The sequence below is a fragment of the Chiroxiphia lanceolata genome, chromosome 1, assembly GCF_009829145.1.
Source record: "Chiroxiphia lanceolata isolate bChiLan1 chromosome 1, bChiLan1.pri, whole genome shotgun sequence".
Classification (NCBI taxonomy): domain Eukaryota; kingdom Metazoa; phylum Chordata; class Aves; order Passeriformes; family Pipridae; genus Chiroxiphia; species Chiroxiphia lanceolata.
In genome coordinates this window covers 9,752,262-9,777,056 of record NC_045637.1, presented here as the reverse complement: position 1 = coordinate 9,777,056, position 24,795 = coordinate 9,752,262, and the positions used below count along the sequence as shown (strand labels likewise).

Here is a 24,795-nt window from a genome sequence, read left to right as displayed (position 1 = left end):
CTGAACAACCCCAACTGTCTCAGTCTGTCTTAATATGGAGGTACTACAGCCCTCTGAAAGATAAGGGAATGACAACCAATAAATCCAGAGAAAAGTTGGACAATATGTTCATGGAGAACTAGTTAAGGGAGTCAAGAGAGCTCAACAAGAGAGCCGTGTAGTTTAGATTACAATTCACCTCAGTGCACAGCAGTGTCTTAGATTTATGCAGATAGAAGGCATCTTGACACTGTTTGACCCATTCTCCAGTGGCTATTCTTTGAACCTGGGTTATAGACACTGCACTGACAGACAGTGATGTGAGATCAATTCCTTCAGTCTCCCACGGTACAGCAGCATTTTGCAACAGCCTTCCTGCTTTACAAAGCCAGATGACTGAGATCTGATTTGGAACTGATAGTTTCTAACTATATCTCAGATATATATAGGCAGTCTATATATGCAGATATAGCTTACCAGTTCTGCTGACCTAGCCTGACCCAGTTCTAAATGAAACCAAATTAAGGCCTTGAAAAAGATTAGGATCAAACCTCAAGAGGTCAAGCCTGAGGACACTAAACATGAGTTCTTATCTTAGATTGCCCAGCTCTATATGTAAGAGCCATGCTTTTGAATTAAGGTACTATAAGGTACAGACCTAAATCTGGGATATAAATCTGAAATTCGGTGTAAATACCTCAGGTGCCTGAGAAACTGTGGCCTTTTATTTGTTCACAGTAAATAGATAGGCAACAAGAATTTTTCCACTGTAGCTGTTAAATGGAAGATTGATGTTTTTGTCTCTTGTTTAAGCCTGTTCGATGTAAAAACAAAACTGAAGTTGGTGCATTGTGACCTCCTAGATTGGTCAATCCAGTATCTGTGCTAAGATGTTGGCAGTATGCTGATAGGATCAAGTACTGTAGAACATATAGACAAGATTAGAGGAATTGGAACAAAAAAACCCTAATACTCTTCTGTCCGTGAACTTCTATCAGAACTAGGACACCTGGGTTGGATTCCCCCTTCATTCAAGACGAGATTCAAGACCAAATGGTTTTCTCTTTAGGGGTTCCCTTATTGACAAGATAAGTGAAGTTTGAAATGAGCTTTTGCCTTCCCTCTTCCTCATGTACAGTCTTAAATCAAGACTTGAACTAGAAGGAAAATTTATGTAAAGCAGACTATGCAGGTGTTTAAATGAACAACAGTTTGAAATGTGTTTGTCCTCCTCTCACAAGAATAACCCAGCAAAAAACTGACAGAAATAAGAGTAGTTCAGCAGTCTACTGTAGTATGATCTATGGCCCTTATGAGCATATAAAAAGTTCATTGCAGGAAATGAATGAAACTCCCAGGCCTCTCAGATGGAGCAGATGAATCACTGCAAGGTTGGCAATTTAACATAATGGTTTTGTAGAGGATAATTAGAGTAGAAATATGGCATTAATTTATCTCACTTAGAGTAATTTACCCAACTCAATATTTCAAAGAATGAAAACTATAGCAAAGATTTTTAAATTCAGTGATGTGTCTGCCCTGTCAGTGAAAAAGTACGAAGGGATCAAATGTTTATCCTTAGGGAGATAGATGTAAGCTGAGATAAAATTCTGAAACTTCCATACAGAGTAGATTTCCTTCTGTTGAAATGTGATTCCCTTCTTTAACACACAGACTAAGACAAGCTACCTGGGAAACTCCCTGAAGAACTTTAGTAGGATATGTTTCATGATGATTTAAATAATGTTTTCTTTCACCAAATTTTCAGAAATTGCCAAAAGACTCAGCTCAAAGAAATATTCTCACATCTACTTAAGCAAATACAAAATTTCATCCTTGTTCAACAGAAATCTGAAGCATTCACTGAAAAACTCTTACACGTGAATTATAGTTAGTTGTTTCATAGAAATTATTTCCATGCTACTTTACTTCACTGATATCTACCAGAGGTATAACATGTGATCATGCAGTTATCTGAAAGACTCTCTGAATCCAAATCTTGTCTTACTTTCTGCTAGTTGGTTCATTTGCTCATACCTTGAATCGCTTTTAGAGCTGGAACTGAGGAAATTTGAACTTCCAGATTATTTTCTCATTCAATATGTTTAAGCATATTGAAACCTTCTCACTCAAAACTCCTATCCTGTTATTTTAGGGTTGCTCATCCGTTGACAGGCATGCTTTTTAAAAACTTAAACATATTTTTTGAAGCAGAGTATCAGAATTTGAAAAATCAAGACCAAAATTTGCCTTCTTAAGCCTTGTCAGTGATCTTCAGCTCTTGGCAGAACATAAAGACTGCCATAAAACACCCATAGGGATCCAAAATTTCTCTCACAAAAGGGAGAGTGGTAAATATCCTTTCCCTAAATATCTTCCCTGGTTCCAGCAATCAACCTTTAAGGGCATCATTGAGGCCAAGGCCATACTTTTGTTTGTAAACCTCTGCTGATCTTTTCTGGTAGGAATTTATCTAATCTTCCTTTCAATCTATTCGCATTTACAGCCTCTTTAACATTTAGTGACATAAAGGTCCACAGACAAAAGACTACTGGCAAGATAGGAAACCAGGCAATGTGACTGTGTGACTCCTTCCCCCCTAATTCCAATGGCACCAGACACACAAAAGCACCAGAATTAACAGAGATGAACCTGTCCAGTTATAAAAAAATGTATTTTGATTGATATAGCAGCAGAAATATTTTTGGAAATCAGATTAATCAGATCCATAAATCTTCTTGTACCTATTGAGGAAAAAAATTAACAAACAAACAAATAAACTAACAAGCAAAACCAGCTACCAGAAGTGAAGAATTTTGAATGTGTATTGGAAGAACTTTAAAAAAGCAGGCAAACTTACTAGTATCAAAGCCACATAGCACATAAGGAACAGCAGAAGATCAGGGTGTTTTCTCTAGCTGAGAATTACAAAACTCATGGGACGCCACTGCTATAGAGTGTAGTTGTCTGTCTGCACCTAACCACCACTTTGGTGTTCTTAGACATAAACCCAGTAAATCAGGTCTTCCAGAGATGATTCCAGAAATCTTGCTGCAATACTGTATCACAATAAATGTCTTATTTCTTAATACAAATATTTTTAAAGTTACTCTATGGTCAGTGGTAAGTTAAGGTTCATCTGAGTGTTGGAAACCATCTGAGAATTATGTTCATCTGGGCATTTCCATTTTAGCACTTGCTCTATCAAAGACCAAATGGAACCAGAGACTTGTTTATAGTGGCAGTCCTGTTCTAGAAAACTGACCTCAATCCTTGCACACACTTTTGTCACTATTAAATAGTAGACAAAAGTGCCAATTGATGGGTTTGACTCTGAAATGAGAACACAGCGGTTTCATCTATGTCACATTTTCATCACCTTGATAGGAAACTGTTGCTTTGGTGAGCCCCAGAGAAAAGAACAAGTGAAAACAGATCTACCAGATCACCTGCTTTCTTCTTAATAGCACAAGATTGCCTTCCCTCAGCTAGGTAATACATTTTATCAGCAACAAAGAGTACGATTTTCTTACATAGCATGTATGAAACAAAATCAAAAGAATCACTGATACCCAAGGTGGTTACCAGCCACATAGCAAAGAGGCACTGTTATAAGTCTGGATCCTGTTTCACCAGGACACACCGTGACAAATTTTTGTAACTCAAAGTTCCCACTTATCTCAGTGGTCATTCTACTTGAAAAGACAATAACATAATAACAGTAGATGCTACTGTCTCACTTGAAAACATGTAGCTGCAGAAAATGTGACACAAAAGTCGTTAATATTGCAAAAAATATTACCAAACACTTTTGAGGAACAAGCAGATTTTATTGCTTTATTGCACATCAAGCTTAGGAATACTATCTTGCTGTCTCCCCAAGAGTGCCTAAAGATATATAGAGATATATTTCTGTATTTACCTGGAAGAAGGAAGTAAGCTTTGGATAGCCGTGATAAATACAAGAACAATAAATGCACACACCAAGTTTGATTTGAATACTTCATCCCGCATTTGAGAATACTAGAATAAAAAAAAACAAACACAGAAGAGTAAATTAGCTGTTAATCCATGAAGCAGTTTCAAAAAGACTGATATATATAGGAGATGCTGAGAAAAGTGCCACAAAGAGCTAATAAATCAATAAACCTGAATTTGTTTTTTAAAATTAAAATTAAACACAACAAATAAATTATTAATAAGCTGGTAAAATATTTTAACCAAGAGAGTGAAACTCTGTAATTTGCAAAACAAACTTTTTCTACTTTAAAATTATTTGCTTTATAAAGCCTCAGGAAGATATTAGGAGCTTGTGCTGCTGAGCAGAATACTAAATACTTAATATTTATTCACTTAATAAAATACTTAATAACAAGTTTTTTTCACCTGAAGACAAACACTGAAGTCATCTGTGACTCTGCATGCATGATGGCACAGAGGTGTCTCCATGCTGGCTAAATTGAAGCCACTCTTTTTTTTTTACTTCTCTTTTTTAAGAAAAGTAAAGTTTGGACATTCTGTGGCTTTGGGATGTGGGTTGTGATCTCTACATCCTAACTTATTCAGGGGCTGTGGAGAAACTTGGCAATATGGTCATTCTCCAAGGAGAAAATGAAGATAATATTATGTAAAAGACTACTTGAAATGCATTATTATTACAATTTATTGAAATTAAACCACTGGAAATGCTGTTCCTTTTTATGGGAATTACCAAGAAAAGGAGTAACAGATACATCCATAAACCACAAAACACAGTTAAAGTGGAAATGTTAACCAAGTCATCAGCTGGTACTTATCATTGCTGATTCAGTTAAACTCCTTAAAAGTTGTTTACAGCAGATGAAGAATAGTCCATAGGCCTGTTTTTGTATTTCTCTTTATCCTATATGGATACCACTAAATTTTCTTCACCTTATAAGAAATCCCACAGAGGCTTGCCCCGGTAATTTTTCTTCCTCTGAACAATAACTCCATTTTATTTAAGGGTCTAAGAGTTACTTGGACAGAACAAAAGGAAATCAGAGTCAGAGATATCACATACCGGAATCTTTCCTCAGCAATTTGGAAATAGGGTAAACTGCTGTTATAAATGCCTAGAAAGCATTATAAGTGATAAAAAGTAAAACCGGTTAAGAAATATGTCGATGACAAACACTGAGAGAGTTCAACTATTAGCTGGATTTTATAGCTAATTTGCTCTTGAAGGAAGATCCTGTCTAGACCTCAGCTATATTCCCTACCTGGACCTTTGGTAGGGACTTCATTTCAGCTATGAACATTTCGTCAAAGGAGTCTCAAACTCCCAAAATGGGAAAAAGGATTTTCTCTTTCCTACCCCCATTTATGAGTAAGATAGGGGGGTTATTTGTTGGTGTCTCTCATTTTGACTCCTCCTCTCCTGTGATTATACTTTGTCTCTGCTGTTGGCAGTATCACTTTGACATTATTTTTGATAGTGCTCACAGTCAACTCCACTTCACTTTGCTGCAGGAAGCACAGAGGCACTGGCCCTGATTTCATGTGCAGGAAAAGAGAACTGCATCAGTCTGCGTAAATAATAGACCAGGGCTTTTTTTGATTAGAGAAAAAAAAAGATGTATTCCTTAAAATATAATATGAAATCCCAGCTGTTCCATAGGGAAATTATAGCAAACTAAATGAATGAAACACAAACATAGAATGACCTGCTGCGTTGAGTATTATGTCAAAAGGATGGATGCTGTGTTCTCATCAGTAAGAATATTGTGTTGAGGAATTGTTGACATCCCTAGGCAGCACTGACATAAATGATAAACATAGCAGTTCTGTAGCAGTCTACCCCTTAATGACTTGGATAAGTAATTGGAGGACTGACTAAGCCTCAAGGCCCTTCAAAAGGCATAGGAGGCATGTAGCTAACCAGAGCCATGTAGAATGGTAGGAAGAATCGTGTTGTGACCTTATCTGTAATGAAAACCTTCACTGCAACATCCCACAGACCTACCTGCACTGGAGTGACTTGCTCATGGCATAGTGAAGGCACACCCTGCTTCCCATGGGGCTTGAGCCATTCACCTGCACTGTTGGGAGGGAACTGTTTACCTTCTGGTTTGCCCAGTCAGCTGTCTGAAACTGAGTTTGTGTGAGAAAGGCCAAGTTTCCTCTGCTGATTAATGCTGCTTATTCCCTACCCCTCCTCTTTTCCCACAGCTCTTTGAAAAGGGAGCGCTGGTAATACAAGAGGCTTTACGTATTCACCTAGAGAAAATGTACACTGGGGAGTAAGGTTTTTGGGCTTATCCTCAGTGATGCTTTTGACTCAGATAGGACCTTGTTAATGAAATGGGAGACCATGGTTTTTTTATCTTCAGAGCAATGATGAAAAAGCTTCTGCAATACAGGTGAGAGACAGAATAAGATGTATCAAGAAGTCCAAGGCAGGTGAAGAAATGAACTCCTGAGAAGACTAAAGGGTAGACACAGATCTAGTTGCTGACCAATAATAGAAAAGTTGCCGAACGGACATGGAGTTTGCCCAGTGTTTCTTGCAGAACTCCTTGCAACTGGAAGTTTTTGGGTTGAAGGAAGGAGCTGATGCCCATGTCTGCTGGGATACAGCATGCAGGAGTAGCAAAATTGTTCCTCTACTAATTTAATTTTTTATTTGTCTTACTCATCAGAAATTCTGAAACAGAGACACCCAGATGTTTAATTCTAATATTTGAACTAAGAAAACTTGTACTATGAAATTCAAAGTCCTTTTGATATGTTCAGTGTGCTCACCTCTCAGAAAATATGTAGACGATTCACCTCTAAAACCAGTCTGATTTATAATCTAGATACAAATATGCAAGAAGACTTAGAACATCTTTATATTTAATCCAATCTTTACACTGGAAACTTTCTTTAACAAAACCCTACCAGCAAGTAAATTCCCTGCCCTGTATCTCTGCTTTATCCTATAAGAAAGGACATGGTATGGATATTTCCAAGTCACTGATATTAAGGTAGATCATCATGTTGATATCTTTTAATTATTGGAATCATGAAGTAGTAGCATATTTTCCTTATGAGCCATTACATATTTGGAAACTCTTGGTATATTTACGTGCTACCATCAGAAGCACTCTCCTATGATGAATTGCTCTATCAACCCACATGCTATTTGTGAAAAGAACCTCTAGCAAAACTGAGAGTATATTGTCTCTAAATGACATAAAAGTGATAATGAGTGAAATAAAGGTTAGTAATGACTAGTCTATTTGAGTGAAGGATCTATAAAGTATACCAGGTGGGGATCCTGCACAACTCCTATGAAAAACAGAGAATTACAGAATTCACGTGGAAATGCACATACTACCTCGAGCAGATAATCCATTCACTAATACAACCTCTACTGCTTGCTGTGGAATACAGATTTATTCTATCACTGAGAAGGACATAGAGCAATGAGATAACAGAGGACTGGTTAAGCCATTATAGTGGCTTAAACTGCTGTGATATACCAGTCATTTAAATCAGTGCAAACCAGGATCTGTGATCCATGGTAGTTTTGGGCATGCCAATTCCAGCATTATTTTGGGATTTTTTTCTAACTTTTGGAAATCTCAAGGGAAGCAAAACAGAAATTTCATTGTTAGTGTAAACATGATGTCTGCAATTGTTTAATAGTGAAAAAATCCCAAACCAAACCAAACTGTTTAAACAGAAATCCAGTATGATATTTCATGTCACCCCATGATCCCACACGATGGTAGTTGTGTTACTAATTCAGAAGGAAGAAATATAGTTTATTGTTCATAAGGTTAGTCACTTCTCTGTCATTTGAGGTGCAGAACACTAACATAATTCTCATTGAACAAGGTTAATGCTTCTTGATCAGGATTTCAGCCATGGGCACTGGTTTTTCTGCCTACTGTAAAGTCTGGGGCAAGAGGTACTTACAGATAACAGAAATAAGTATTAGGCAAATGCCAGCTCTGCCTGAAAGTGTGATGGCTAAATGAGAGGGCACAACGTGGGGGAAGTTACTTTACTCCAGAGCTCCCTCTGACTTCAACCTGTCACTGTGCTGAACAGAAGGTGAGTGGCAGCAATGGGAACAACAGTGGGAGATGGGAGGGCAATAGACACACACTGTCTGCTCCATCAGCCACTCTGCAGGGAACAGCTCACGATGTTGGTGTAGAAGGTCACGTAAGCAGTTGCAAAATGTTAATGGCTAGAAAAAAACCCCATAATTCCAGACTGAAATGTGAGGGGTGGGGAGAGCAGAGGAAAAAGACTGCTGGAAGAGCTTTACAGGGTTCCAATTCAAATCTGAGTTTGGTTTGTTTTCTAAACAAGCAGGAAGAAGGGAGAAAGTGGTAGTGATATAAGGTAGCATGGGGGAAATAGCTACTTTCTGTAGGAAAATGATTCAAATGTTACTTTTTTCATGTCTACCTGTAGACTATGGTTAAACACTAAGGTTATGAGGACAAACCTGTAATTACTGCACAGACAAATGAGGAAGAAAGGGACATTTCCCATGCGGTCCCACAAGACATTGTTCCTGCCTACAACAAAGAGGACACTATAATTAATTTTCCTTAATCCACATCATCCCTTTGTATCCTGTTGCATTCTCCATCATTATCTGAGCGTACTCATGATGTCCCAGCATCCTGAACAGAAGCAAGGAGGTTGCTGGCCAGCAGCTATCGAAGTGTTCGAGGTTAGACAGAGCAAATGTACCAGAGCAAATAAAGCAGCAGTGATATTTTTTAAAACTTTACTTCTGTGTGTAATGTGAAAAACCAGCCTAATTTAGAGACTAGAAAGAGGATTCAGTCAACTTGACTGGAAAGATTTTGTGCTTTTATTACCTGCGTTTACTGGTGGGGATTAACACCTAAGGAAATATTGAACAAAAGCATCACTTTCCAAACACTGCAGCACAGTTTTTCATTGGAAATGTCATACTGGGAAGAAAATGTACCAAACCTACTAAAAATGTTAAGTTTTAAATAGACCTTTTGTCATCCAGATGCAATTAAAACTTTATAAATATTTTAAATCTGACCTGTGTAATGAGATGGATTAGAGCAGGGTTCTTTTTTTTTCCCCCTAAATTACATTTAAATTGAATTCTACACTTCTCTTATAGATATGTTTTGTGTTTTGGTGGGGTTTTTTTGTTTGTTTGTTTGTTTTCTTTTTTTTTTTGTTGTGCCTGATAATTGATAATTGATATCGGCACTCTTGGATTTCCCTTCCTCTGTGTCTCTGTCAGCTTTACATGAAAGCTTTACCAATGAGACTTCTTGAGGACTAATCTACCATAAGTCAAGTGAAAAAGTCTGTTTTCCAGTGGAGGTTAAAGCAATGATGGAGAAGTGAGCCTCCACATTTCCAATTCCCCGTTATTTTCATTTCTTTTCAGGCAAGTGCACATCATACTGCAGACCTGCTGTTGCTGCACTGTAGTAGCATACAAGTCAATGAAATTATTTGAGATCTGTGCAACCTCACTCACCCTGTGCCATCAGCTTTCAAGGAACATTCTCCCATTGCCTTGTCTTTTTAAACTTATAACTTACATCTGGATGTAGAGTGAAATAGAAACTAGTGAGATCATATTGCTGTTGAGAAGCAGCAAAGACACAAACAATATTGACCACTCAGAAGCAAATTTTAAAAAAGGATGTTTAAAACAAAGAGTTGAAAAATTAGTATTGACTTGAAAAAAACAAAGCAGCTGTTTAGAGGATATCAGAGGGATTCTATGACTAAATGAAAGGAAAATGTCTATATAGATATAGACATATTTTTTAATGGAAGTGTCAGTTTATTAACATGCTTAATCACTGTTAGTGACAAAGTAACCTGTCATCTGACAGAAAACTGCTTATACTCGACAGCAAGTGGAACACGGGAAATGGATGTTGTTCAGAAGGCAAGTTTGCTCAGTAGACTTATTTTCCAACAGTGAAATGCAGTCATTGCAGCATTATAACACCTGTATCATGACACCATGTATTATGAACTCTAGCTCAATCCCAGCTTCTGAGAACTGAAACAAAATGAAAAAGAAAACCAAACCAAGAAAACAAACAGTGCAAGCCAGAACCTACAGCTTCTCTGCTTCAGTGAACATTTATTACAATTTGAGTTGTGAATAATGCAGCTACCAAGACCCAGCTACCTTATGCTCCAGGCTGGAGTCTTTAAACATCAGTGAAAAAGGCTTGATATGCTCTCTTCTCAATTTATCGCCACTCCGTAAGTCGATGGTGTGCTCTATTCGCTTGTTAATTTCCTCAGGCCCAGACTGGACATGCAAAGCTTGTGCAAGATGGTTTGGAAGCAGATTTATTGAATTTCTTGTTAGGGCAGCCAGAGTCTAGGGGAAAGCACATGCAAACAGAATAAACCTGCTGGTCCCCTTGGGTTAAAAATGCAATGTTTTAGATCATGTTGCATTGCAAACCATTACAGCATTCCATGCAATTCATTCAATGAAATCTACAGAAGTGTAAAATAATAAGTCTGTTCCACTAAACACATACATTACATTAAGGGGATTACTTTGATGCCTTCTTTAATACAGACTAGGAGGTTTGCTGCTGCACTGAGCACTAGGACTATATTCCCCTTTCCAAATACAGCTATTTCAATATTAGAGCATGCACAAGGGGAGCAATTTTAGTAAATAGAAATGGAAAATACAGAAAACAAAAGTCAGAAAACAAAAGTCACAAAACAGGATTAATGAGGTTTTTCTTATCTTAGAGTTGCTGTATGTGTATAGTTAAGGAACAGATCAGTTAGTCAGGAGTGAAGAAGGTGACATTTCTGATTACTTCAGTGTGAGTTTTCAAATAGTAGGTTCTTCTTCACTACTGGTATATGTCAGCCAATCTAGATTGCAGTTAGGCTATATGATTTAATTTAACTGTAATTCACATTATTATTTTAAATATTGTCTCAAATGCATTATTCCTTTGGTACTTCATTGACTAATCAAAAGAAAAAAAAAGAAAATACTTTTGCATAGCTTCGCAAAGGAATTCTAACAGAGATAGTATGAAGGGTGCTTCACCTTCAGCAAAGAGTTAGTTTTCATAAAGGGAATAACTCATTCCTGTTTTCATGGTATCACTTCATGACACAAACCACCATGAAGCAGCTCTGTCCCACTTGAATAGGAAAATAAATTCTACCGGTGCGATAATCCCAATGGTTAGGAAATGTTAATGAATGGAAAAGATATAAAACTTCATACATGATACCATAAGACATTTCGGAATTAATATGGATAAGAAATACACTTTTGCTTGAGAAAATTTATTCCATAGGTCCTTACTACAAAGACCTTCAGCTGTACCTCCTATTGGGCGTTGTTGAAGCAGGAGTTTAGGATGTATTGTCACTAGATAAACCAGTAAAGCAAATTCTTTTGGGTCATACAAATGCTACAGGGAGATTACCCTTGTTCATATTCAAACCATCCTCCCCAGATACATTCTGATGAATTTTGGAGAGTATATTTAAACACAGGAAGGGTCTCAGGTACTGCCAAATCCAAAGTGGCAACTATCCTTACAGTCCTAAAATCAAGTCCATGGACTCCATAGTCACAGGTAGTCACAGATAGTATCTCATGTTCCATCTCTTCATCAGTAGCTTAAGACCCCAAAATAAGGCAGAAAAGGGCAGCAGGATTTAAATATTCTCTCTGTTTAAGTGAAAAACAATTTTTCCGTTTGCTTAATAAAAAAATGACTTAAATTGTGAAGGTTTGGCAAACCACTCTACTCAAATCTTCCCTTCTTCTGTCTAGCAAATCAGTATCATCAACATTTGGAGAAAAAATCAGTACCAAGGAAACTTTTCTCATACTGAAGTTTCAGATATGCCTGACTCCATATCTTAACCTTGGAGAAAACAATCCGTTGAGTCAAATGGATAAATACTACATTATTACACACTACACACTATTTTAATTTAAGTTCTCCTATCTCTTTTAAAATGAGCTAAAAGTTGTTATTAATTTTTAGTGACTGAAATGGCACAAGTGGGCCTGAAGTCACTGTTAAAGGAGGAGATCACATCAGATGTTGTTGTGTACATTGATTCCTCAGAATTAGCTCATAGTTCTACTTCTCCACTGGAAACGAGGGTGGAGAAGGTCCCTAATGTTTTAGCTGGGCATTGTGTTTTACTTACATGAGAAAAATAATCTCAGTTCATCCTAGTAAACAACTACATTTTGCTTCAAATTATATTTTAAGATCTGATTGATAGGAAGACTTGTCTTCAGATTGTATGAAGTGTTTTAGATATCATGGTAGATGAACATGACATAATATCACTACTATGTCTATGGTGCCTGTGGTATTAGTGCAAAAATAGATTCTGAATTTGCATTTATCTTCAGAAGATAACAAGGAAATTCATATTTGTGTTTCATGGAGTTTTCTATTCCTCGTACCCATACACCTACTTAAGAAAATTGCTTCCCTGTAATTAGTAATAACAACAATGAAAAAAAAACATGCAAATTATTGTCTCAAGAATATGCTCTAAATGCATTTTTTGTCTGTATACCCCTCTTTGCTGTGCATCTTTTAAGACTGTGTCATGTCAACATAGAGAAATATTGGTTGTTCCTATTACCTCTCCTACACTTTTGTGAACAGCTGTATGGAAGATACAGTTGTGAATTCCACAATGGGCTTTTGAAGTTTCCTGATGCTGACAATAACCATTCATCATGCAGGAACAAACACAAGGTTCTATTAGGGAAAAACCTAGCCAAGCTTGCATCTGAGACTGAAAGAGGATGAATGAAAGTAAACAAATAATAAAACTCCAACAGTAGACGTATTTTATAGAGACTTTAAAGTGTCAGCTTAGATTAGATTTTACTTCCTTCCTGCAAAGTTTTCCTGCAACAAGTCCAAGCATCCTGCTCTCAACAAGAAGGGAAATTTTTAATCAGTGCCATTTAGAAAACTCTAGGAAGGTTTTGTATTATTTTTTTTTCATACTGCAAACACGAGGTTTTGGAGGGGAATAAGAAAATACAAGGTCACATCTAAAAAGACAGGATTTAATTCAAAAGGAAGACACCTAAATGAAGGTGTCTAGGTGTTCACTGTCTAAACTTCTGTTACTGCCAATATACACTCCAGATGCTGTGGTCAGCTGAGATGCCCTGGGATACCCTGGACAACAGTCAGGAGCCAGGAGCTGTGGCACAAGACTTAGGAACACAATGTGCTACCGATGGGGACCAGCTGGGGTGCTCTGGAGTATCTCAAGCTGCAAAAGGCAGCCGCAGTTCAGAAGCTGAATCAAGCTCTTACTCAGCTTGTTTCAGCGCAGGTATTCAGCACTACCTGAGACATCAGAGTCTCTTACCTGGCCTTCTAACTGATAGTCCAGATGATTATGGGTCTTTTATAGGCTCCTTTTCATGCAGATCATTTTAGGCTGCCTAGAGCACCACCAGTGGCATGAAATCCTTATGTTTAGGAGCTGAGCTGTATGAGGGATCAACACCTGGGACAGTCAGTAGGCACACAAATCCAGGTCCTTTGTTCTCAATGCCACCCTTTTGTTTAGACTTGCCTGCCATTCTGGCAGTCTTTTAGTATAATTTTTGTGACAACTGTTAAGATTCACTGCAACCACTAGTAAAATATGCTTATAGAAGACATTCTACGTATGTTTTTTTTTTCTTAATTCACATCATTCAAGGCCCACCAGGTGCCTCCAGCACCACCCGCACTGATCGTATTATGCTTTCAACTACTCTTTGTGTAAGGCACAGAAGAAATCCAACTTTAACAACAATTAATTCATTTTAGAGTAGGAGGCCTTCACTCGACATAGAATAACTTCTGTCCAACTTTCTTATTTTAAGAAAGATGCTCAGACCCTTGTTTCAATAACAGAAAAATCCATCCATATTGCTCATGTCTGAATTTTAGAGGAGACACTTGCACTCTTGGCTTATCTCACCATTAGCACCAGGGCACCTCACCAGGGCACATGGTGCTAAACGTGCTGTTGACAGATGTATTTTTTGTTAATATCTGTGGCTGCCTACATAAAAAGTGGTTATTCTGTCCCTTACTCATATCAACACATCTTCAATGTTCCCTTTTCCAATATCAACACTGACTTAGGTTGCTCATAGAAAATGAGTTTGAGGTAATGAGCATGGATTGGGATGAATCTGAGTTTGGTATGAGAACTCAATAAAGACTTTGCCTTTTCACATGCTTCCTAACATTACTACAGCTAAAAGTTATATACATGTAATCAGCATTGCTCAAAATTTGCTGTAACTTACATGGGGTAAAGAAATAATTTAAATGCTATTGGCAAATATTCAAACACACAGAAGTGATTCATTGTTGGGTTGCTGCTACTAGGATTCTCAAAGCCTGCTGCTGACAGTGACCTTTAAGCTGCATAATTAATGTTATTAAATGCTTATTCTGTCCAAGACTGACACACCTCTGGAAAAAGCTACTATATCCTAGTATAATTTAAATCTATCATCTGAATTTTGAGCTGAAATACATTATTTATGAGCAGTACTCTCTATTTTCTCATCTATAAATTGAAAATTACATAACAATTGAATCATACATGGAATAGCAGATTTTTAAAATCCTATCTCCACCAAAAAGCTTATTGTAAAACTGTGTTATAAAAAATTACATCTATTTCCAACACAAACCCAAGTTCTTAAAAAACAGTGAGAAACTGCTCTAAAAATGGGTTGTTTATTGCCATGAGACAAAAATATGCTTTAAAGCAACTGTTTAGCTATGCCTATTTCAATTTTTTTTTGTGGCCTTTTTACTAGTATTGTTCAGGAGTTGTTCAATTATTGAATAAAAACACTAGTACTTTATTTCATTCCTTGTCTTTGTTAGCATCAAGGTCATGTTTAGATGAGAAAACAATCAATGAAATGATAGCCTTCACCACATAGATTTTTTTGAACTACAGAAATTGGAATATCTTATAGGGAAAAAAGAAGAAATAGAGAGAGATCAGGAGATATTCACAGCAGCATGCACCCATACCTCTATTACTAATGAAAGGAGAATATAGAGACAGGTCAACAAGATACAGAGAGTACTAAATGGCAGTATACATGCAGATACACAGATGTACAGAACATATATAAAACAGGTGTTTTATATAAACTATGCCATGCTCAATTTCAGTTTGAAGAGACGAAGACACTGCCATGGGCTGATTGATTGTGAAATTTTATCACTTCTGAGCACATTTGTAAGAAGCAGAAGACAGTTGACAAAGCAAGACCTCTACACGACAATGCTTGAGGTTCAACAGAGAGTTCAGACAAGTAGGAATAAGGTTGTGCAGTAGAAGAAAGAATGTATCATGTCATTACAAGTCTCTCAAAGAAAATGGAAGAAAGATTCAGCTGGCCTTGCTTCATAAAGAGTTGTCGATCTTTCAAGTGCAGTGAAAAAGAGTGGAGTCTGAGGGCATTTTAACCTTTTCATCTTTAATTCTTCTAACCAAGCAGACTTCATAAAATGATTTTTATTAGTGTACAAGAATTTCTGGTTGCCAGGGTGCTAGCAATTAGCCATGCAGTGTTTTTGGAAAAGATCTGATCAAGAGCAGTTGCTATTATCTCGTATTTCTATTGAGCTACTCATGACATTAGAGACTAATTCATCTGTTAGTGAACCTTAACTATGTCTTAGAGTATGAGGTTTTAATGTTTTTTGTGAAAAAAAGTGGAAAAACGCACAACCTGTTTTCACAAGATGCTTTTTAAAGGTAGATCTTTTTATTTCCCTCATATATTAATAACTTATACTATGCTTTTGGCAAAGCATCGTTTCCCTCATCCCTTTACTTGAGAACAGTGCAGTGAAACCATGCAATGAGATATACACTTTGACTAGAATGTCCCAGCTAGTTTAGTAACATTAGCTTTGTTTTTAATTTACTTTTTCATGGACTGGTTGAATTAAAACTAAGCTGTGTGGTATTTAATTTTAGTCAGAAAAGAAAAACAAACCCAAAACCTCTGGCCCACTGGCATTTCCCCAGTTCGGAACAATTGAATTGCCTTGAAACAATTTGTTTAATCCTCTGCTTTTACAGTACGTGTTAGAATAAAAGTTAAAGATGAATTTGTCTCCTCTGAGGCCTCCATTATTAAAGTACACTCGAACATGCATTCATACTTGATGACATTAAAGGAAGTTTGACTTACATTTTGTTTTCCCACTATGTTATCAAATGGAAGTTCAGGGCTCCAAGATCCTTCGGTAAACGTAGCTCCACTGTTTCTCCTGTCGGAGGAGCTGACAGCCTCTTTCACAATATCTTCAGGCAAAGTCAATAGACTCTCCTCAGGTTGTTTAATTAAATAAGTCTCAATGTTATGCTTCCTCAAGAATTCATTACGCTCTTTGCCATGCCCTTCTTCAACCTTGTAATCCCCATTCAGGCAGTCCAGAGTGGCTTTGGAGATGTGAATTCTCCTGCATAAGTGAAATAAGGAGTAGCAAATACTGATTGTGCTCTAGTATACACAGGTAAGAAGGAGTTTTTGAACTCTGTGCAGTGTTTAACATCATGGATAAATAGAAGGGATTCTATTATATACCATGTTTTCTATGAAGAAAATTAAAATAATGTATTCAAAACCAGGAACTTCATTTGGGGGCAAGTACTCTGAAGACATGTTCATATCAATAGGATCTCATGAATGGACAAAGTCCTGTCACAGGGAAAAGCCCTTTGACATTCATACTTGACACCTTTACTCACAGTAATTCTTTAAAGGGAGACCTTCCTGAGCAGAATGGTATTCAGAATAAACAAAAATTGGCACTTCATACGGTGAAAGAAAAATATATGGTATGCATTAGACCAATGAAGCTCTTTAATTTCCTTCTGTTCCCTGAAGTAGCTTAGGCATTGAAATTAGTGATATGATTGCACCTGTGGTAAATTAGGGAAATAGGGAAATTATACAAAGACAAGTGTGGTAATAATTTCTGTTAAGAGATTAAGCAATGAACTCAAAAAGCTTTGGTAAAAGTGAAGTTGAATTTAAGAGCTCAGATTTTGCAACAACATGATAGGAATTTGGATGTCTTCCAACTAAATCCGATGGGGGCTTTCTTGTTTCTATTTTTGAGAAATCTTCAAGTTCATACATGTAGGATAAATTGTAGACACCTCTAAAGCACATGAACAGGGACAGGCATGTTAACTTCACAATGCTGCATCATAAATGCAGTAAGAGTTGCTCATTAGACATTTATCTAACTCAAACAAATAGTTGCAGTGACCTTTAAACTGGCTCATTCTTTAAACTTTGTGTGCTTGGTACTTTCTGAAATACAGACTTGCATATGGATTCCTAAAATTCAGAGTCAGCTCCTTTATGACACATACTGAGGTGCTTTTCTGAGGCACCAGAATTTGGTTTCTCTCCTGTGAAGGAAATGGTGCTAGCATGCCCCTTGGGAACTTCTTCTGGAACTTAAAGGATGCTATTACAGGGTTAAATTCATATTGATAGAGTAAAAGACTATAGTCTGTAAGTGCATGTATGATGTGCATGTATTTTAAGAAAATAAAGTGCTGATTGTCTTTAAGCAGTGTGAAGCTGCCAGGAGTGTCAGAATTTGGAACAAACCGTGTTTATGTGGAGCATTAAATATCAGTATCCAGTTAAAAGATCAAAATTTTGTATCCCAGCCAATTTCTAACCTGTCTCAGCTTCCCTTGTTTTTCCCAGATCTTGTACATCTTTCTTGCTCTGAAATCATGCTGTTATAATGACCACAGAGATAAGTAGTATTTTGTAGTCAAATATCAGTAAAACTACAATAAAATCCACTAAAAATGTTTCTCAAATACAAGCAACTTTTGGCCTGGACTTTAAAGGCAGAGTATAACACCTCTCAGAAAGACAAAAAATTTCCTAACTCTTAAAAATCCAAATAGACTAAATTGATTTAAGTAAAGTACTAACATAAAATTAAAGAAAACAAAACAAAACAAAACAAAACAAAGCAAAAAAAAAAAAGAAAGAAAAAGAAAGAGATACATTAGTTGCCAAGGTGACTATCTTTGTGCTTAGTTTCAACTAATATAATTTGGAAGGGTTATATTATACAGCCCTGAAATATGGATTTTTTAATGGAAATGATAACAGCGTTAAACAGAGTGTGGAGATAGGTATTGATGCAATATCCTTAAATGGACCAAATATTAATAAATAGTTGGTAGATTAAAAAAGTATTTTCTGGTTTCACCTTTTGCACTGTTTGCTTAAAAAAACTTAAAATGTGTAACAGACAGACATTTTCTAATTTTAGACAAATACAGTACACAGGGAACCTGAGTATTGAAGTCAAAGATTATAGCCTGTCCTACTGTGGAAAACATATCAAGCCCAAAGTGTTAGATGATACCCGTCATTGAAATATCCTGGAAAATTATTTATTAGGTTTTATGTAACTCAATACCATAGATGAATACCTCCATACACCAGGCAAAGACTATCATAAGACAGGATCGTGGTAGAAAAATGTCACTGAAATAACACTGTAGGATCTTATATGGTTTTCTTCTCAGGTGCTGTGGACACTTTTTTTTTCCTCTTAGAAAAACAGAAATGACCGCTTTTTTTCAGTGCTCATAATTGCCTTCTCCCATGGTAGCTGGGCTGCTGGCTTATGCTGCTTCACTCAGGGGCAATCTCTCCCCACATCACCCATACCCAGGAGGTCTCAGGGTGACATGCAGCCATTGAGGGAAAGAGCTGAGCCCCTTCTTTCATGCTCCCAGACTCAGTGGAAGGAGCTTCCCCATCCTGAGCTGCCTCCGTGGACTATGCCCTGAGGAAAGAACTGTGGTTCATCTTTACTCTTGTTTCACAACTTGGGAGCAAGATCGGGCTCCCAGGGAAGTGTTTCTGGTGAAGCAGCTCTGGGAATGGGAATGACCTTGGTATTATGGCAAGCAGGGGGATTTGAATGCTGGCAGCAGAAAGAAGTAAGGAGAGGCTGAAAAGAACTTAAGTGCTCTATGCACTAGGAAACTCCGATGTAAACCACTATTCTAAGGGACTTCGTGGATTGCTGTCACATACAGGCTTTGTTGTGCTGACACACTGATACCCAGGAGTGGAAATCACTCTACTGTGATAGAATGAAACCCAGCCAGGCATCTTATCTACAGCAAGATTGTGCATTTTCTGGGTTATTCATTAATAGCCATACAACTTGCACACATTAACAGCAACAGCCTATGCTTTTCTCTGGTACAGATAGTGAAACTTAGATGATTTTTCTGCTCATGTTAACAAAGCAGCACCTTAGTCATCCAGGGCTACCAAGTGGGATAAGCAGCAGGCAATGAAATTTTTTTTGGAAATTTTATCACCGGTGGCATATGCAGAGTACAGAAGTTGTTCTCAGAACATGCAGTGTTTCATTTTCTGCTGATTCCAAGAATATATATCAATGTAAAGGTTTACTATATAGAACTGTGGAAAGGGCCTGCATTTGCAAAATATGAAGCAAATTTCCTTCCAACTTCCTGGGAACATGACAGCTCTGACAGATCCTGATGTGTGTGTAGGGAGTAGAGCACATGACTCAGTTTTGATGACTTAAAATCTCTGTCATTCAAGGTGACAGCATCACTTAGACTTTTTTCACATAAAACTGTTTGCTGCTATTACCTCTAAATTCCATGGCTAAAAATTGAATTGTATAGGTGATATTTTTCTACATTTTTCATCAATGGAAGGTGGAACTGAAAACGAACAGAAGGTTTCTGCAATCACTACTATTGCTTCAGATTTAGGATTTGCACCTTCCAAACTAGTGTGATATATAGACCATGTCAGGCAGAAATACATTCAACTTCCAGGTGAATCATCTGCATCAGACACTCAGACACAGAAAAACCAGGCAGCTCAATGGAAAATCATACATTTTCACATACAGACAGGTTGAGAAAAATGTCTCAAAACATCTACTAAAGCATGAAATTATATAAAAGACTACCTGGAAAGCCTGCTGTTCATAATAACTTGTTACTATCCTATTGACCTATGAACACATAATTCTTCACACAGTTTGTGCATTATGAGATAAAAGAAATTATAGCCTTGTGCCTCATAATATCATTTGAATGCAAAGGATGAGAGAATGAATCCTGGAAAACCTCATGGTCAACACCTAACTGGGAAATTTGGGCTACCTCTGAGTACTATATGGGCTGAAAACAAAAATTGATCTTTTTAAGAAAATCAAGGTTGGCAAAGAAAAATAAATATTTTTGTCCTGTCTTTCCAAATGCCTCTGCAAGCTGACCATTTCTACCTTTTTTGATTATAGGTCATAGTTGATGAAATAATGTAAGATAGTTAATCTGTTGGCAAGGTTAACAGTGTAATGTGTTGGCAATGTTTTCTGACTGTGGGAAATACACCTTGTCTTACCCAGGAATTCCACCTGACTCGAGTTTGTTTGCGATATCCACGTCCCATGACCAGACATCAAACTGCCACTTCCGCAGGCCCAGCACTCCACACAGAACCGATCCCGAGTGTATCCCTATTCTCATGTCAATGTCGTGCTTCGTTCTCGACCTTACATATCTGTTTAACAAAACACAAAAAGAAAGAAAAAAGACCATATGAGAGTATAAGCCACAGTTTTCCCTATCTTTTAGAAAAGGATATGATGTAAAATGATGTCAATTTGTTGTAAAGTGCAGCCTAGCCTGCAAAATGAAGAGATAAATTTCTAGGTAGCAAAGTACAGGTAGTGATAAAATGGCTCTAAAAGCCAGTTTATCATTAAGAACTTAATTGCATGAATGGCTCAGTGGCACACTTATTATCCTGGTCAGATAGAACGAGAAAGATAGGGAGAGAAAAACATGCCTGAGTGAAAGTATTTTGTTGGACTTATTGACTCCTTTAGCTTGGAATTATAAAAAACAATTCAGGAACAGTATGAAAACTGTTTTCATCAAACCTGTGTATGTTTTTATTATCTACTGTAGTTTTTGAATTATTTTCAAATTTTCAAAAATGTTATTTTATTGATTGGAATTTTCCAGAGTTATTTTTTTGCAAAGTTTAATTATTTTTAGTAGATTTGTCGTGATAACCGTGTAAGCTTAAAATCAGTTTCTTCCATTCTCTGTGATGGCAAAGACCATTTCACCTCTCAAAAGTAAACACATGTGGGTATATTTGTTCACAGTCTCAGAAGAGGGACTTTGTCACAGCACTGTTTTTAACTAATATGTCTGTTGATTATAAAGGGAATGTTACTGTGTTAAAATAGTATCTTCCTCTTCTGATATGAGATCACAGATATTGCACACAGCCACAGGCACCTTAATTGGTGTCTTAGACCCAGGAATATTTCTTCCAAATCAGTATTGAGATACTTCAGCACATCAGTGACAGACACCGTCAGGTTAATGTTGGGGCTCGACAACAACGGTTGGGCTCTTTGGAGTCTGCCTCTTCTCCCAGGGAACTAGCGAAGGGGAAGTGGCCTCAAGGTGTGCAAGGGAAGGTTCAGGTTGGGTATTGGGAAAAAATTCTTCCCTGAAAGAGGGTTCAGCATTGGAACAAGCTTCTCAGGGAAGTGGTGGAATAACCATCCCTGGAAGTGTTCAAAGAACGAGTAGGTATTTTGTAATAGGATTTAGTGTGCATGGTGGTATTGGGTTGAAGGTTGGACTTGATGATCCCAGAGGTCTTTTCCAACCTTAGTGATTCTGTGATTCTATCACCTTGGGAAGTTCACAACTAAAATAATTGATCTGTATCCACTGGGATGACAAAAACACCACCTTTCCAATTCTGTCTGTGTGGCAATAATTATTTGCACCAGAAATAGTGTTAGAGCTCATGTTCATTAATATTTGAAGAGTGTACTGAGGATAATAAAATCATGCTGCTACTGTTGCTCTACAAACAAAGCTGCTGTTTCTCTGTAGAGACTCTCAGTTCTGTGGTCACTGAAGTCAACAGAAGCACAGCAAGATCACACCACAGAGCAGACAAAGAATAAATAGCTCTATTTCACAACTCTGAAGCTAACTGCCACTGCTTCAGATGCCTCAGTCATGACCTTGATAGATTTTCTCTAGAGGAGAAAAGGGTAAATTGCTTACTGCATTCAATATTTGGCCTTTCATTGTTGCAATGGAGCATCAGTTCAGTTTGTAAGGGGAAAAAAAATAAACAAGAAAGAAGAGTTCTAAAATGGAGAGAAACAAGTTGTATAAAACTGTGAAGAATTGAAAATAAGAAATTCATCCTTATTTCCCTTTCCTGAATATTATGAAAGCTTGGAGAAAGGCAGGTATATGATAAGTCCCAGTGCATTTGTGTGCCTACAACAAGATCCATTCATTTTATCAGGAAGTCCACGTATTTCAGATATCTAAAAGAAGATTTTTAAAAGTTGACCATAAAATAATAAAAAAGAAGCCTTGAGATGGAATTTATCTGTGTTCTAATACTTTGAGTTCATAATATTCATTTACAAATTTCTTTATTGCTTTGCAAACTAGAGGGATGAAATATCAAAATCAAAGAAATAAACACCTGTCTCTGGAAGATGGGTTGTGGAACAACTCCTCCACACTGAAACACTTTAAGTGTTGTAAGAACAGCTAAGATAAGTGAGACCACTGTAATTTGCAATCTGTTTTGAAGAATTTTTGTATTGTACAAAAATACCTAAACTAACACTCATAACTGTCAGAGGAATTATCACACAACTCCCTACATGATTATTTCCCCAACCTGCCTTTTTCTTTTGTTCAGACTAAGATAATTATTTCTTGTTTTATGTCTGATTTCCTTATCTTGAAATAAAAGCTAACTGTATCTGTGGGAATTGAGCAAGAAGCTTTTCATTGAAAAACGCACTCAATAAAAGGACCTTACGTTTAATAAAATGTTTTCATCATCATCATCATCATCATGGCTGGGCTTCGCGAACGAAGATTTGGGAAGGCACTATCCACATTTGCTGCAGGCACGCTGGTGGCTTATGAGGCCAATACGTGACAGACATATCTGATTGCAAAAGGCACAGCAGAAAGACTCCTTAGATGGTGTAATCTGCAAGACACGGTTCTTTCTGCGTTGCCTTTTTTCCTCGAGAGTGATCCTGCGTGTGTTCTCAAAGGAGACAGCTGCGTTATAGATGGTGTGTCTCCAGGCCTCTCGATTTGAGGTCAGAGTAGACCAGTTATGGTGATCAATATGGTCAAGGCTGAGATGTTGTTTCAGGAAGTCCTTGTATCTTTTCTTCGGGGTTCCTCTCACGCGGCAGCCAGTGGCAAGTTCACCATAGAGCAGGATCTTAGGGAGGCGGTGGTCCTTCATCCTTGAGACGTGCCCTGCCCATCGCAGCTGCGTTCTCAGTAACATGGCCTCAATACTAGTGACAGCTGCTTGCTCTAGTACAGATGTATTGGTCACATAATCTGACCAGCGGATGTTAAGGATTGTACGGAGGCAGCGCTGATGGAAGCGTTCTAGGAGACGCAGGTGGTGGCGGTAGATGACCCATGATTCGGAACCATATAAGAGAGTAGACAACACTATGGCTTTGTAAACACTGATCTTGGTGCTTTTCTTCAAGTGTTTATTACGCCATACTCTTTTGTGGAGTTTTCCAAAAGCACTATATGCCTTAGCTAACCTGTTGTCTATCTCTCCGTCGATCTTACCATCTGAGGAGATGAGGCTACCAAGGTAATTAAACTGTTGGACTGATTTGAGCTCTGATTGGCCAACGGTGATGTGGGGATGATGGGGGACTTCCTGAGGTGCAGGTTGATGGAGGACCTCTGTCTTCTTTAAGCTGACTTCCAGCCCAAAGAGCTCAGCAGCATCTGCAAAGCAGGATGTTAAACGCTGCAGGGCTGCTTCTGTGTGGGCAACAAGGGCAGCGTCATCAGCATAAAGCAGTTCCTGGACAAGGTAGTTTAAGGTCTTGGTGTGGGCCTTCAGTCGCCTTAGATTGAATAGACTTCCATCAGTACGGTATCAAATGTAGATACCGTCCTGATCATCGAGGTCTGCTGTGGCCCTTTGGAGCATCATGCTAAAGAAGACGGTGAATAGGGTAGGAGCGAGAACGCAGCCTTGTTTCACACCATTCTTAATTAAAAAGGGCTCAGAAAGTGTGTTGCCATACCTGACTCGGCCGTGCTGATCCTCATGGAGTGAGATGATCATTTTAAGGAACTTGGGGGGACAACCTGAACGTTCCAAAATCTGCCAGAGACCTTTTCTGCTCACAGTATCAAAAGCCTTGGTGAGGTCGACAAAGGTTACATAGAGACCTCTGTTCTGTTCCCTACACTTCTCTTGCAGTTGTCTGAGGACAAATACCATGTCTGTGGTGCTCCTGTTGGCTCTGAAACCACACTGACTTTCAGGTAGAATTCCTTCTGCTATAGTGGGTATTAGTCTGTTCAAGAATATTCTTGCCAGGATTTTGCCAGCAATGGAGAGCAGAGTAATACCACGATAGTTTGAGCAATCTGATTTAATACCTTTCTTCTTATACAAAGTGATGATGACAGCATCTCGAAGGTCTGATGGTAGTTCACCGAGCTCCCAACAGCACACCACAAACTCGTGAAATTTGGTGTGGAGTGCAAGGCCCCCATGTTTCCAGACTTCAGGTGGAATTCCATCAACCCCAACTGCCTTGCCGATTTTCACCTGTTGTATGGCCTTGAGTAATAAAATGTTTTAATAGCATGTAT

The 24,795-nt window shown here is 37.8% G+C and overlaps 1 protein-coding gene across 2 annotated transcripts in view; it reads right to left on the bottom strand.

Moving 5' to 3' along the window:
• ADCY8 (adenylate cyclase 8) overlaps nt 1–24,795 on the bottom strand; it is a 125,374-nt gene that overhangs the window by 30,660 nt on the left and 69,919 nt on the right. Inside the window, exons 6-9 of one of the 2 annotated variants that reach the window (XM_032698162.1) lie at nt 20,480–20,638; nt 16,223–16,493; nt 10,145–10,342; nt 3,902–4,002 (exon numbers count right to left, since the gene is read on the bottom strand). In XM_032698162.1, the coding sequence (XP_032554053.1) occupies nt 3,902–4,002; nt 10,145–10,342; nt 16,223–16,493; nt 20,480–20,638 (729 nt within the window). The remainder of the gene's footprint in view (nt 1–3,901; nt 4,003–10,144; nt 10,343–16,222; nt 16,494–20,479; nt 20,639–24,795) is intronic. The other variant, XM_032698171.1, reaches the window with a different exon arrangement.